This window comes from Neofelis nebulosa, chromosome 4, assembly GCF_028018385.1.
Source record: "Neofelis nebulosa isolate mNeoNeb1 chromosome 4, mNeoNeb1.pri, whole genome shotgun sequence".
Taxonomy (NCBI): Eukaryota; Metazoa; Chordata; class Mammalia; order Carnivora; family Felidae; genus Neofelis; species Neofelis nebulosa.
In genome coordinates this window covers 88830976-88847384 of record NC_080785.1, presented here as the reverse complement: position 1 = coordinate 88847384, position 16409 = coordinate 88830976, and the positions used below count along the sequence as shown (strand labels likewise).

The 16409-nt window shown below is 39.1% G+C and overlaps 1 protein-coding gene across 3 annotated transcripts in view; it reads left to right on the top strand.

Moving 5' to 3' along the window:
- RELN (reelin) overlaps nt 1-16409 on the top strand; it is a 537501-nt gene that overhangs the window by 392861 nt on the left and 128231 nt on the right. For all 3 annotated transcript variants that reach the window (XM_058725343.1, XM_058725345.1, XM_058725342.1), the window contains exons 23-25: nt 4990-5127; nt 6455-6641; nt 13985-14190. In XM_058725343.1, the coding sequence (XP_058581326.1) occupies nt 4990-5127; nt 6455-6641; nt 13985-14190 (531 nt within the window). The remainder of the gene's footprint in view (nt 1-4989; nt 5128-6454; nt 6642-13984; nt 14191-16409) is intronic.

Below are 16409 nucleotides of genomic sequence, written 5' to 3'. Positions count from 1 at the left end.
GTAGTAGTGAAAGAGAGAGACAAGAATTATATTTTTCTTTGGCATCTGCCTTCCGAGAGCCCTTTTATAAAGAGAAAATTACTAAATAAACCCTTCTTAGATTATTTTACAATAAAGTTAGACTCTACACAAAAACAATTGGTTAGATAACAACCAGAATTATTATTATATGTCCTTTAGTTGAATTACTGAATTATAGAAGAATGTCTACTTGATTATTTTTAAGGATTCATCATTATGTCAGTTGGAATAAAATGCTTGAAATTTGATTTCCACAGATTTTTTTATATCCAACTGTGAGCCATTTCCTGGATACTCAACTAATGCTTTGTATAACAAGTTGCTGCTTTCTCTAACATCCTGCTTCTTTATATCCACTGCTGGGAATACAGTCAAGACTTTTATTTAATTTCAAGCATATTCCAAGCATACCTATCAAGATTATTAAAAAACAACAGATCAATTGAAATACTAGTCATAAATACTGAGGCTTTTTCTTTATGATTATTTTATCATTAAGTATATTACCCTCATCACTTAAAAAATGTTGCTTTTTATTTATTGACGTGTGGAATAGAATTTCAAAATTATGATGGTTAGGTCAGTAATCTTTATAGTATATAGTATATTTTAGAGATGTCTTATCATCCTCAGAAATGTTCTAAATTATTATTCTTAATTAATGTAGCTTAGAGAGTATCCAAAAAGTATTGTCCTTTATAAAAAAAAAAAAACCCAGAAAAAACAAAAATCCAAAACTGCAGGTTATTTTACCTTCAAATTGTATGTTACAGTATTATTTCCTTGCTTAAAAGATAGTATCACTGAGTTGAAAGTTTTAGTATAGTCAGAAAAGATCAATTCTCATTAATGTTTATTACACACTTGAGAGGAAATCTATTTAACCTTTAAATACTTCAGTTCCAGTACTGCCTGCCACACATTGGGTACTCATTACATGTTGGAGAATTAAGTAGAATTTTAAGTCAGTGTGCCTCACTATTAGATTATTCCTGCAGCTATTTGCCTTTAAGTACATGTAAGTGAATAATTGAATTCTGCTTTTCCAAATTCTTTTCCAAGCCCTAGGTAAAGAAAGTAAACATACTTTATAAAAACAAACAACCCAATAAGATAGTTTCTTTTAGTACTCCCGCTAATACTTAAACTAAACATTATTACTACATTTCAAAAAAAAAATAGTGTTCAACTGGTTATTATCATTGTTTTTGGATTTATAAAGCTTTTTAAAAGCTCTGCTTATAAGGATAAATTTGATTTATTGTCCTTGGTGTTCCTGATCATTTTGTGTATTATATTCATTTCAAACTTTTGCAAATACCATGTTTTACTCAAGCACTGGAGAGAAGGAGTGTAATTTAGTTTGAAACATCTTGCCTTTTGGCAAATCTTCGTTCTGCTGCTTTGACTGATGCATATGCAACTATCAATTGAATGCATACAAGCAAATGTGGTTCCCATGTTATCAAAGGTCTGTTAACTTTGGAATATATGTTAGGTAGGACAACTTTCAGCAGAAATACCAACTATATATACACCTGCTCAGAGAAATAATATTGTATATGAACTGAACATTTGTTACCCAATGAAAATTAATTTTGTTTTTATGAGAGACATTTACATAAGAACAGGGCCTAATGAGACCCAAACAGCTGTCAGTTGCTGACTTCATAAACAAACCTACGCCTAATGACTGAATGAGTTTCAGAATAATTGGGTAAATGTAATTACAGTAACTCTGAAAGTGGAAAATACAATTTAGTCAGCCTTCATTTACCTTGATTCCTTAGCCTTGATACCTTGATACCTGTCAAGAGATGACTCAGTGGTAGTTTAATTCAGTTTAGAAGTTTATGTGAGGGGAAAAAAATCAATTAACACAAGACTGTCAAGTTTTGTTGCTTTGGGGAATCCATAGAGTTTGGACTTTAAGTGCAAGTCGACTTCATTTCATGATGCACACGGCACATCAAAGTGGTCCCACTTTCGGACCCAACCTAAAATACACAAGATGTTCCTTCTAAGATTGCTTAGATTTGAGGCAGGAAAGGGTTGGCAAATTAAATATTTGTATTGAGGGCAATATTTAGCAGTGATGCAACTGCAAATCAGTGAGATCACACCTTGTGTTCTCATGTGCGACCAGCTGGAGATTGCTCACACAACTAATTTTTTTTTCTCACTAAAAACAAAGCCAATATTCAACCTCTTCTTGCTTCCTTTTCTGTTAATTAACATCACATTAAACTGTGGATTGTAATTTTAAATGGAAGAATCCACTTTGAGCTTTTTATCTTCAGGAGATACTGTCTGTTTCAAGAGTTCACAAGATGCACATAAGGATTAATTTACTTAGTCAAAGAATTTAGGATGTGTTTACATGTGACTGTTCAGAAGCATAAATAAACTGGGAAATCTAGGACAGATTTCTGAAACCTTCCAACCCCATTTTAATGTTTGAAATATCAAAACTTCAAAACAATGTGTTTCATGTAGACATGTGACTTTAAAGAAAATAAACCATCCTCAGTCAACAACCACTAGAACAATCACTAAATTTACAAGCTGGAAGGGATCTTAGAAATCAGTTTGTCCAGTCCCCTTATTTGAGAGGTGAGGAGCTTAGAAAACCTGAAGGCTTAAATTCCTCACTAAAGGTCACACAGCTGATAAATTGCAGAGCTAGGGTCCAAGGGGTCAAGTCCCCAGACTCCTACCAAATTCTTTACTTCATTACCAAGAGAAGTCAGAAACAGGCTGCCCTTTCCTGGCCTGCTTTTCCATTCATTGACTCATTTTTTTAGCAGACATTTTTGGTACACCTACTTTATTCTGTTGCTGTGCAAACTATTGAGACTAAAGATGGCCCTGTCCCCAGAAGAGCTCACAATCTGAACACCTGTGGCCTTAGACTTGACTCAGATTATAAGCAGTCCTGAAAGCATGACGCAGTCCTTGGCATGACACTGATACATGAAACTTAATTGTCTTCTTTTCTGTAGGGCTCTATGCTCTAAAACAATGTACCTACTTTTATAGTAGGAATTTCTTAATGGAACTCTGGAAGTTGTGATGGCTGTTAGATTACAAATATAAATTATTACCATAGAGGAGGCGCATTCTTGTCATGGCACATATCATGACGAGCACTGATATGCAGCAATCATGTGTCTACTGGAAGCATCTCAGTGAATCCTGGAATTATCCTACTAGGAATGAAAATGCAACATATTAGCCATAGATCATTGGTAAAATAAACAATAAAGACTTAGCCTGGATTTTAACAATCTGTTATGTACTTAGGGAGTATTTAATATGTGGGTAATTGATGCAGTAGACATTAAGGGATCATTCTGAGCCATTAAGATCAAGTGTATGTGTAGGTAGTGTGCTCTGGGAGGGTTTAATCAATGGAACTGAGCCTGCACATTAATTCTGAGCATCTTTTTTGTTTTCTTTTGTTTTGCACTTTTTTTGGGCACCAAAAAGAACTAATCACAACCCCTGAAAATTTCTAGAGACAAAAAATATGATGTGATTTTAGAAGAATCTTTTATGACGGTCAGTGAATGGCAACTTTCTTGAGCACAGTGAATGTGCTCTCAAAATTCCCTCTTTTTAGACTTTCTCTCTTGTTTAGATGAATCAAGGTCCCGAGTGTTTTCTGTGTACAATGGACTGTTTAACTTTTTGTTTCCACTTAACATCAGCTTGTCCATGAAACCAAAAGAAGTTAATGTTTCAGAAATAATAAGCAGAATTTAGCACCCAGATGTTCTTACTTAAAGTACATTGTAGCATGTCCCTCAACCCCAAAACAATACCCCCAAACTCAACTTTAATCTTCTATTGAGAGCTAACTGGAAGTTTTCCAATAACTACTGTTGTGTTTATTGTAAGGAATAATAGTAGTGTAATTTAAACAACTCACATTTTCATCTGTGAATGAGAGGCTCTTTCGTATATACCTTTTTTTAAAATATTCTTTCTTTTTCCCTTTCTTTTCCTAGCATCAAATCTCTTTGTAACAGCAACTAAAAAATCTGATATTTTGTTTTTCTTTAAAATGTCACCAATTAAATTAAGGTTGAGGTATATATCCAAACCACAGATTTCTTTTTAACTTTTCTTCATGATAAAATTGTTGAATTGGATAATGATTGAGCAGACATTAAACTACCAAAGAAAAATGATTGGCAGCAAAATACAAGTTCAGCCCTCTTGCACTGTTGGTGGGAATGCAAACTGGTGCAGCCGCTCTGGAAAACAGTGTGGAGGTTCCTCAAAAAATTAAAAATAGACCTACCCTATGACCCAGCAATAGCACTGCTAGGAATTTACCCAAGGGATACAGGAGTAGTGATGCATAGGGGAACTTGTACCCCAATGTTTATAGCAGCACTCTCAACAATAGCCAAATTATGGAAAGAGCCTAAATGTCCATCAACTGATGAATGGATAAAGAAATTGTGGTTTATATACACAATGGAGTACTACGTGGCAATGAGAAAGAATGAAATATGGCCCTTTGTAGCAACGTGGATGGAAGTGGAGAGTGTGATGCTAAGTGAAATAAGCCATACAGAGAAAGACAGATACCATATGTTTTCACTCTTATGTGGATCCCGAGAAACTTAACAGGAACCCATGGGGGAGGGGAAGGAAAAAAAAAAGAGGTTAGAGTGGGAGAGAGCCAAAGCATAAGAGACTGTTAAAAACTGAGAACAAACTGAGGGTTGATGTGGGGTGGGAGGGAGGGGAGGGTGGGTGATGGGTATTGAAGAGGGCACCTTTTGGGATGAGCACTGGGTGTTGTATGGAAACCAATTTGACAATAAACTTCATATATTGAAAACAAAATACAAGTTCCAGGAAGTTCCATTATCTGAAAGATTCTGAACTCTGACATTCTTTGTGCTGCCACGTGTCAGTTAAAATATTGGATTTATTACCATACCTTGTTTCTAGGTCCAGTGCCACCCGCTTCCGCTGGAGTCAGAGCTATTACACAGCCCAAGATGAGTGGGCTTTGGATAACATTTACATTGGGCAGCAGTGCCCAAGTATGTGCAGTGGGCATGGCTCATGTGACCACGGTATGTGCAGGTATGTATGCCACCAAGTGTGATTGTGTGCTTCTCAGGATTTGTGTTTAAGTGTCATTTTGGGTTTTTTGTTTTTGTTTTTGTTTTGTTTTTGAGAGAGTGTGAGTTGGGGAGGAGTAGAGAGAGAGGGGGACAGAGAATCCCAAGCAGGCTCCGTGCTGACAGCGGCAAGCCTGAGGGCTCGAACCCACGAACCATGAGATCATAACCTGAGCTGAAGTCAGACACTCAACCGACTGAGCCACCCAGGTGTCCCAGAATTTGTGTTTAGAGGGATACCATAGCAGTTGTCCTCAGAGTTGTATGGACAGACTAATAAATAATGAAATAGCCAAAAGAAAAGGATCCTCCTTTCTGTTCTTATTTCAGATGTAAAAGATGTTGTTACATTTGAAAAAGTTTTTTTTTAATGTTTATTTATTTTTGAGAGAGAGGAGAGACAGAATCTGAAGCAGGCCCCAGGCTCTGAGCTGTCAGCACAGAGCCCGACACGGGGCTCAAACCCATGAGCCGTGAGACCATGACCTGAGCTGAAGTTGGACGCTCAACTGATTGAGCCACTCAGGCGCCCCAAGCTGTTGTTACATTTAAGTAAAGTCTGAAGCCATATATTCTAAACTTCAAAATCTAACAAAAGACCAGGCCTCCTGGGTATAAATTTCAGAGTTTATTAATTAACCCCAAAGTCCTCTTTGGGAAACAAGAGCCTTGCTATTGTTTCCCTTTCCTTCCTCTGACACTCTTAAAGCACCTGTCAGACAGCTGCTACACGCTGTCTTATGTCACTTCGCAAGAAGCTCAAGGTTGTGGGCAGGGGGCCATGGTGATTATCGCTAATGAGGATGAGATAGGAACACACTTAAATACTCAAAGACTCTAAAAGAGATGTAATTTAATCAGAAAAGGGAGCTATAAAACATGGCCAGAGCTACATGTTGGATGAACAGACAAATAATTTATATGTGACTTTGAAGACTACATGTGACTTTGAGGAAAATCCCACTCTTCTTCTCCCCAGCCACCAACACACACACACACACACACACACACACACACACACACACACATCCTTCTTCATTACTGCTTGATGCCTCAGTTCTGTTATAGCACTGTTTCTTTTAAGGATTCAGTCCTTTTGTTCTTGCTGTTCGGTGTCTGTTAAAACGTGAAGGTTGTCACTACCACATACACAGATTGACACTGGAGAAATATCTAGTGTGGATGCTAAGGTCTGAGCAAAAGTGAGACATAGGAAATGCTGCAGGTGCGTGGCCTTGGCATTCACAGAGGAGACGGTGACTTGTTTGTTTGGCCTTCCTCTCTCATAGGTGTGACCAGGGGTACCAAGGCACCGAATGCCACCCAGAAGCGGCTCTTCCTTCCACAATTATGTCAGATTTTGAGAACCAGAATGGTTGGGAGTCTGACTGGCAAGAAGTTATTGGGGGAGAAATTGTAAAACCAGAGCAAGGGTGTGGGGTCATCTCTTCTGGATCGTCTCTGTATTTCAGCAAGGTAAGAGCTGGGGATAAAGGTATGACTAAGGTCTGGGAATGCATGATCAGGAAAATATGTGATTTATGGAGCAGTCTGAACTCAGAAGGTACAAACATGAGGTAGTTTTATTCCCCCCAGCCCACATTACTTGCTTTTAAATTCGTTTGTCAAATTCCTACCCCGTAAGTACATTTGGCAAACTCCTGCAGTTTTATGATTGTTTTTGGTTACTACAAACCCAGCTTAGGTCAGTTTAAAATCCCTGCCCTTCTTTTACCGGATTTAAATCCAATCGCCTTCCTTTCCTGCTGTGCCAACCGGGCTTCTGTCTTGAGTGTCTTTGAGTGGGGCAGGGACTTGGTGTCTTCTTGCCCCAGCATCAGAGGATGTGTGAGCGTGCGGCCCATGGGCGAGGGGTGAGTGGTGGTGGAGAAGGTGAAGCCTAGAGATTAAGAGCAGCAGCTGCCTGCTGCAGGCGGAATCTGCCGCTTGGCTGCTGTGTGACTTTGAGCAAATCCCATAACCTCTGTGTGACTCGGCTTCCTCATTTGTACAGTGGAACTAATAAGAGGATCCTACCTCATTAGTCTTCACACAGGGTAAGTGAGTTAGCACTTGCAAATCACGTACAACAACGCCCGACACAGAGCACTCGTACAAGGATTTGTGAAATTTGTCAATCTGTTAATCTCAAGAACATAATTGGAGGAAGGAGGGATAATGGTGAGGTTTGGGGACATGCACAGCCATCCATGTTGAACATTGAGTTTGGTGGCTGCTGGTGGCATCTGCTAATACAGGACTGTCTTAGTCAGTTCAGACCTACTATCATTAAAAATACCATAGATTGGGTGGCTTAAGTAGGAAACTTTTTTTTCTCAGTTCTGAAAGGTTTGTGAAGTCCCAGATGAAGGCACCAGCAGATTCAGTGTCTGATGAGGGCCTGCTTCCTGGTTTGTGAGATGGACATCTTCTCATTGTATCCTCACATGGTGGAGAGAGCACCAAGAGAAAATCAGGCTGTCTTGTATCTCTCTTTTTTTTTTTGGTTTATGTTTTCATTTTTTAATGTTTATTCTTGACACAGAGATTCAAAAGAGTGTGTGAGCAGGTGGGGGTCAGAGAGAGAGGGAGACACAGAATCCAAAGCAGGCTCCAGGCTCTGAGCTGTCAGCACAGAGCCCGATGCGGGGCTCAAACCCACCAACCATGATATCATGACCTAAGCTGAAGTCTGATGCTCAACTGACTGAGCCACCCAGGCGCCCCTTGTGTCTCTTCTTATAAGGACACTAATACCATCATGAGGGCTCCACTCTCATAATCTAATAACCTGACAAAGGCCCACCATCCTTTTAGAGGTTAGGCTTTCAACATACGGATTTGGGGGCACATAAACATGAAGTCTACAATGGACACTGTGTAGAAGTTTTTCTTTCTTTTGAATGTTTTTTTTTTTTTTTGAGAGGGAGAGAGAGTGTGTGTGTGTGCACAAACAGGGGAGGGGCAGAGAGAGAGAGAGATAGAGGATCTGAAGCAGGCTCTGCAGACAGCAGAGAGCCCAGTTAGGGGCTCGAACACATGAACTGCGAGATCATGACCTGAACTGAAGTCAGACCCTCAACCAACTGAGCCACCCAGGTGCCCCAGAAGTTTTTCTCACAGTGTTTATCTTCACTAGTGGCAGCACCAGTTTGGGCAGACAAGTCAGTACACACCAACTGGGAACAAAGGTGTCCACTGGAATCTGTAAGACTGATTCTCTTGGAACATCCCCAACCCATGTTGCTTGGTCAGCAATGGGGAAGGGGGAACCACCTTCCTCTCCTCCCTTGCTACCGTCTAGGCAGGACATTACTTTCATTCTCCCTCCTCCGATTCATCTCTTTATATAGTTCTCAAAAGGACTGGAGAGGGAGCAGGTCCACTTCTCCAACCTGAGCTACATGTCTAACCCTACTAATGAGCAGCTCCCTATAGAATGTGAGATGCTTAGGGGCACCAGGGTGGCTCAGTCAGTTGAGTGTCTGACTTCGGCTCGGGTCATGATCTTGCAGTGTGAGTTCGAGCCCTGCGTCGGGCTCTGTGCTGACAGCTCAGAGCCTGGAGCCTGCTTCAGATTCTGTGTCTCCCTCTCTCTCTGCCCCTCCCCCACTCATGCTCCATCTCTCTCTCTCTTTCTCTCTCTCTCTCTGTCAAAAATAAAAATAAACATTAAAAAAAATTTAGAATGTGAGGTGCTTAAAACCACTTCTTTCCATTAAGGACTATAGCCACCAATTCTAGGACAACTGGAAATGTCCCAGTCTGCATCACAAATACACAGGTGTGGGTGATATACTGTAGGGCTGATATGTTGTGGAATCTGGGAAGAAATCCAAAATAAGTCAATTTAGGCAAATACAAAAATAGGTACAGGTTTTGTTTTGATGCAGGTGCAGAACAAAGAATCAGCCAGCAAACAAGATAGAGAATGATAGAAAATCAGGGATGGATTCCATTTAATGATATTTCCTATCCATTGACATTGAATATCCACCGGGTGTTATTATTAGAGATGATAGTCCACAAGCAACCAGTATATGTTGCATAGATCTGGATACACTGTATAATTGCTCAGAAGTGGGAAGATCGTGTCTCCGTAAGCATCAATTTTAAAATAAGATTATGAATCCTTAACCAATATGTACCAAACATCCCAGTACACATGCGTGCGTACAGATATTTTATTTTTTTAATTTTTTTTAACATTTATTTTATTTTTGAGACAGAGAGAGAGACAGAGCATGAATGGGGGAGGGTCAGAGCGAGGGAGACACAGAATCTGAAACAGGCTCCAGGCTTTGAGTTGTCAGCACAGAGCCCGACGCGGGGCTCAAACTCACGGACTGCGAGATCATGACCTGAGCTGAAGTCGGCCGCTTAACAGGCTGAGCCACCCAGGCGCCCCCATACACAGATATTTTAAACACAGAAAGATTATATATCAACATGTATGTACTTCATTCAAGGTGATCTCTATTGTCAGACTACCTGGATCTGTACCTAGGCTCCAAAACTCATTAGCTCATTCATCTTGCAGACTTCCACATCTTTCTGTACCTTAGTTTTCTCTATTGTAGAGCGGGATGTTGGGACCATTGGTGGGTTAATGAAGGTAAAAAATAAAGAGTCATGTGGGGCACATAGAAATCATTCAGTAAGTGTTAGCTGTCACAATTACATTTTATGAGAGTGTATTTAAAATTTATATCATTAGGGGCACCTGGGTGGCTCAGTCAGTTGGGTGTCTGACTTCAGCTCAGGTCATGATCTCATGGTTTGTGGGTTCGAGCCCCGCATCTGTGCCGATGGCTTGGAGCCTGGATCCTGCTTCAGATTCTGTATTTCTCTCTCTCTCTGCCTCTCCCCTGCTTGCACTTTGTCTCTCAAAAATAATAAATAAGCATTTAAAAAATTATGAAAAAAATTAAAAATTTGTATCATTAAATATTTCTATCAATATGCCCTGCCACTAACTTAAAACCAGCATTTCAAAAGTAAAATCATTCTCTTCCCTTCCCAATCCAGCCTTTTCCCTATATTTTTGTCAGAATATCTGAAGAGCATTTTTTTTCTTTTTTCTCTTCTATCAGTAGATCTGTTTTGAATTCTAAGTGAGACAAACTAGCTTAAGCAAAAAAGGGGAAATTTGGTTCATGTAATCAGAACACAGGGAGGGCTTATATGAAGCTGGCCTCAGAGATACCTGGAACCAAAAACTCAAATGCCCACAGAACTCTCTCCTCTATTTTCAGGTCAGCTTTCATTATGAGAGTGGTGCCAGGACCACAGAGCTTTCTAAGCAGCTCTGTAGAAACATCTAGGGAAGGTTTTTGATTGGCCAGTCACAGTGTCTGGAGGAATGACATACTCTGATTGGCAGAGCCAGAGTCATGTGCTCACTGCTTTAGCACAGAGGTGGGATACACAATTTGGCAGCCCCTACCAGCCAAAGCAGTAACCCAAAGGAAAGGTTCCTTAGCCCTATTGCAAACCACCCTAAACCTAAAATGTGCTTCTATTCTGTCCCTCTTTGATCAATCAGGATGCTTTCCAGTACTGCTGCCCTAACTACACATCTTATTTTATTTTTTGAAACATCAGACTTCTGCTCCAAACAGAAATTTCTCCTCCCCATCCCAGGTTTTGATAATTTCCTTGTCTTTGTTTAATCTCCACTGCCTACCATCATGCCTTCTACTGTCTCCGTATCCCTATAAACCTTGTAAACGTCCTGCTCAAATCCTGCTTCTCCATGGAGCTTTGTGGCATGATGACTACACTGCTCTCTCCTTTCTTTGAATTCCTCCCTCACTTGTGTTCTATTCATAGATAGATCATAGTTTTATTTTTATTTTCATAGTACCCAGAAAGATGCTGAATCCTACTGACTGAGCCGAACTCTAGATAAGGTGTTCAACTCAGAAATGCATGCCATGAGCTAGGCATATACAAATCAACAAGTACCTTGAGACTGAATAGATTATAGAATTGATAGATGATCATATGACCAAGTAGGATTCAACAAGGAATAGAATTTGGTCTGCTGTCCTAATTGTCATTATTGTCACTACACATATTTGTGAACTCTCCTTCCAAGTTTGTTTTCCTATTGTGTATGGTGTTATTGGCACCCAATAATTCTTATTGAAAAGGAAGGAAGGAAGGAAGGAAGGAAGGAAGGAAGGAAGGAAGGAAGGAGAAAAGAAAGGAAAGAAAGAAAGAAAGAAAGAAAGAAAGAAAGAAAGAAAGAGAAAGAAAGAAAAAGAAAATTAGAAAGCAGGAGGTTTTAAAGAAATGGTTGTTTTTGGGACACCTGGGTGGCTCAGTTGATTAAGCATCCTGCTCTTGATTTTGGCTCAGGTCATGATCTCACAATTGTGAGATCAAGCTCCATGTCAGGCTCAGTGTGAAGCAAGGAGCCTGCTTGGGATTCTCTCCCTCTCCCTGTCTATCTGCCCCTCTCTGGTCATGCTCTTTCTCTTTCTCCCTCTCTCTCTCTCTCTCTCAAAATAAATAAATAAATTTAAGAAAAAAAAGAAATGGTTGTTTTCAAATAAATATAGAAATATTTTTCTAGTAGCATTTTGACTAGAGAATATTTTAATGGGAGGAAAATGTAAAGTTTTATGAAATGTTTTAGAGGTTGTGTTATGAAGTCTCTAGATTCTGAAGACATTGCCTTTAAAATGTTTTATTTTATCTAAACCCTTAAAGCAGTGAGCCATTTTAACCTAGAATGTTGGAAGGAAATTGGATGGTATTTTTACACTCCAAAAATGAGGAGATCCATAACCTATTACTTTAACACATATGCGTGCACACATTAGATGTGTATATCTCTACACTTACACACACATAAATACATTGATAATAGTAGAATAGAAAAACCGCAAAGCATGTTGTTACATCAGATTCTAAAATCTGACAAAAAGTTTGCCGTAAGCCATTTCCTTTTTCTTTTTTATCTCCCTTTAAAACAACGTTCAGCATTTCAGGTCACTGAACAAAAGAAAATGATCTGTGCTATTCTCTAGGAAAAAACACCTTCAGTGCCAAACTAAGCATTTGTATGATATTTTCTACCATTTACAAAAATCTCACAAAACCCTTTCAAAACCTTTGTCGACCAACACGATAGTCTCCTGGAAAAAAAGCACTACTCTGTGAATTTCACAATAGACCAATCATTCCAATCAGCTAATTGTGATAATTGGATTTTTTATAATTCTCCTCACCTTAGATCTTTGTCCTTCTGGCTCATTTCCACATGCCAAATTTTTATAGTTTTCTGGATTGGAATTAACTAGCTAGGTTCTATAGTTTTTCTTCTTAAAATCATTCTTCCTGTAATGATCCTGAGGCATGAAAATTCTAGGCCAGATTATAATAACCTCTGAGGTGTTTCTCACTTACAGTATCTCAGATCAACAAAAATAGAAGTTAAAAGCAAACATAACACATTGAAAATGCCTATTACTTTTAGGATTTTCTCAAATACGCACTTAAAATTGAGAATTCCAAAGAATAAGTTCTTGTCTCAGGATTAACTTCAGTTCTCATTTTGCTGCTCCCTCATTTGTTTTGGAGTCTCTTAATTGGCTTTAGATTTATCAGGAACAGTGTAGTGTTTTAATTATCCCCAAGTATTTCCCCTGTGACTTCTAATAACTGAAACCCTTTCTTAATTAACTTAGTGGATTAGAATCAGGTTTAAATTATAAGTCTGAGGGACGTTTTTCTCTATACTATGTATCCTATCTCAATTTTTCTTCCTGGCTTTTAATTGAACTCCTTGGGAGCTCTCCAAGACCAATTCAGTGCAGTCTATGGATTAGCTTTGGCAGTACCTCTGGGTGGAAGAATCTCATGGGCAAACCGTTTTTCAGTCCCATTAGTGCGAACCCATTTATGCAAAACAGGAATGACAACAAACCTTGCCAATTTGAGTCTAGTATTTCACCACATGACTGTGACATGTAGGGGACACACTGAGCAAAGGAAGCAGTTTGAGGATATTTTCAACATTTTTTGAGACACAAAGAGACCATTTCATGGTCACAAAAACTTACTGAAATGGTCCCTCCCACCCTCTCTGTTACCAAGAAAGAGACAGAGAGAGAGACTGACCAGCAGCCTCAGAGACTTGAGTACTCTTTCTTTTTGTCAAAAAGTTATTATTTTGCATGTTTCACTTTAATTCCCAGGGAGGAGGGGGGTCAGGGCCTATCTCTGGAGAGGATGTTCCCTCAGCAAGACATGCCATGTGCTAGGCAAATTACATGCAACATCTATTTCATCTAATTGTCACAGCACCCTATAAGGAAGGTATTATTACCCATATTGTTTCTTTGAGGAAAAGAAAAGCTCAGAAAGGTCACACAGCTAGTGAACAGCATGAATAATGGTCTAAAATTCCAACCCAATTCCAACTGATTTCAAAGTATATGGTCTTTCTTCTCCACTACTCTGCCTGGAAGAGATTTACAAAGCAAATACGTGGAGTGTTTTAATTAAAATTAATTTTACTTTATTTTTAAAGACTTTCAAATACTCTTTGGTATAATTAGCAGTTCCCTAGGGTCTCATAACCAAGTCTGGGAATCAATGATGCAGAGACTAATCAAATGTATTCAGGAACAGTTACCATAACCAGAGCAGAGAATTAAATGGCACAACTTGTTCCTCTCAACAGTATCATGGGAACAAAATCATCTCCACCTGATGCTAGGATGTGCATATGATCTTGAAACTGAAATGACAGAATGCCAAAGAGCCCCCAGATGATTGAATCTGTGGTTCTTCTGTCTTTTGGAAAGGCTGGGAAAAGGCAGCTGGTGAGCTGGGATCTGGACACCTCTTGGGTCGACTTTGTCCAGTTCTACATCCAGATTGGTGGAGAGAGCGCTGCGTGCAACAAACCCGACAGCAGAGAGGAAGGCGTCCTCCTTCAGTACAGCAACAATGGGGGCATCCAGTGGCACCTGCTGGCAGAAATGTACTTCTCAGACTTCAGCAAACCCAGGTAACCACCCCTGATGGCCTTCCACTGGTTTCCAGGAACAGTAAAGAGTTCAGTTTTCTTGAGCTGTTTCTCGAATGTTAACTATTGCAAACATAGACAGACTCATTAGATTCTGACATAAATGATAGCCCAGTATATAAAAATTTCATTTCATTTGTTTATGGACAAAAAGCACTCACTTTCATGTTTGAATTTTTAAAGAATTTGGGGAAAATTGTGACTAGAGGAAAAGACAACGGAACAGTTTTCCCAAAGAAACTGCATGATATTGGGATGTTCCAAGCTCACATTCCAGTTTGCAGGTTTTGTGAATGCACACACAATATATATATATATATATATATATATATATATATATATAAAGAAGCATACATTTATATATTAACATCTGGATATGGATATAGGTGTTCATTGGTTAGATTTAACAGCAAGATGGATTTTATTAAAAGTTTTCAAGGATGCCTGGGTGGTTAGGTTCTGACTTCGGCTCAGGTCATGATCTCATGGTTCGTGGGTTCAAGCCCCGTGTCAGGCTCTGTGCTGACAGCTCAGAGCCTGGAGCCTGCTTCAGATTTTGTGTCTCCCTCTCTCTGTGCCCCTCCCCGGCTCACACTCTGTCTCTCTCTCAAAAATAAATAAACATTAAAATTTTTTTTAAGTTTTCATATTAGCACCAGAGCTAGTCCTGGACAAAATATGAATGAATCTGTGGGGCTCAGATTTCTGAAATTTTTTACTGACCCATCCCTGTCTTGATTTTCATGCAAGGAGGAAATATATGATACGTTAGACAATAACTCTTAAGGAGTTTGGGAAAATGACTCGTGTTTAATACTAATCCCTATACCAGACAATCAATGTGTTTTTCTATATTTAAATTTAGTTATTTTACAATTACATAGCATTTTGAAATTCTGTATTTATACTTTATATTTTATATGTGTCATTAAAATCTATTCAAGGATATCATTTTTAGAGTATTCCTCTTATAATCTCATGTTTGTACTTTAACAAAGAGACAGAATTTTTCTTTATATGTTGACCACCAACCCATTTGAAGTTTTAACATCCTATTTGGCATTTTACAACTGAACTTTGTTTTATTGAAGAAAAATATTATTGAAGACTCTGTAGGTTCAGTTCTTACAAATTAAATTATTTTAAACATACTGTCTAACAGAGAGCTATTTTGTAGCTTGAAGATTTAGAAGTTTGTTCTTTTAAAACACTGAGTCACTGGGGCTCCTGGGTGGCTCAGTCGGTTGGGCGACCGACTTCGGCTCAGGTCATGATCTCGCAGTCCGTGAGTTCGAGCCCCGCGTCGGGCTCTGTGCTGACAGCTCAGAGCCTGGAGCCTGTTTCGGATTCTGTGTCTCCCTCTCTCTCTGACCTTCCCCCATTCATGCTCTGTCTCTCTCTGTCTCTAAAATGAATAAACGTTAAAAAAAAATTAAAAAAAAATAAAACACTGAGTCACTTAAAGGTGACATAACTTTCCATAATATAACATAAGTAGCCATGCAGATAGACCAACCAAAAGTACTTCTTCTGAGAGACACTGAGAGAATCTAAAACCAGAGAAGAGCCAGGGTGCCTGGGTGGCTCAGTCGGTTAAGTGTCCAACTTTAGCTCAGGGTTCCTGGGTTCAAGTCCCATATCAGGCTCTATGCTGACAGCTCAGAGCCTGGAGCCTGCTTCAGATTCTGTCTCCCTCTCTCTCTGCCCCTCCACTGTTCATGCTCTGTCTCTGTCTCTCTGTCTCTGTCTCTCTTTCTCTCTCTCAAAAATAAATAAAACATTAAAAACATTTTTTAATAAAAATAAAAAAATTAAACCAGAGAAAAGCCAACTTGGGTAAAATGAGAGACATAACATCCAGGGAGAATGTCAGGAATGGTGTGTGGGAAATGGGACCTGGTGAGATTTCCTCCAGTACAAGGAAGAGGGAATTCATAATGGTGCCAAACTAGCTGAAACAACAATTTAAAATAATGGAAATTACTTTTTCCAAATAATATCATTGGCAATCTGGAAATTATTCAGCATTCAGTAAAGTGGCTGAAGTACTGTATAGACAAACAGAAGTTCAGTAGCTTTTTCAGATTTCATAAATATTCAGTTTTGATTTATGGGAATTTTTCTTTAGGACCAGACTGTTTCACCACATTATCAAAGAGTTCTATGACACTAAAAATGGTTGGGAAATTTTGAGTTGGAAG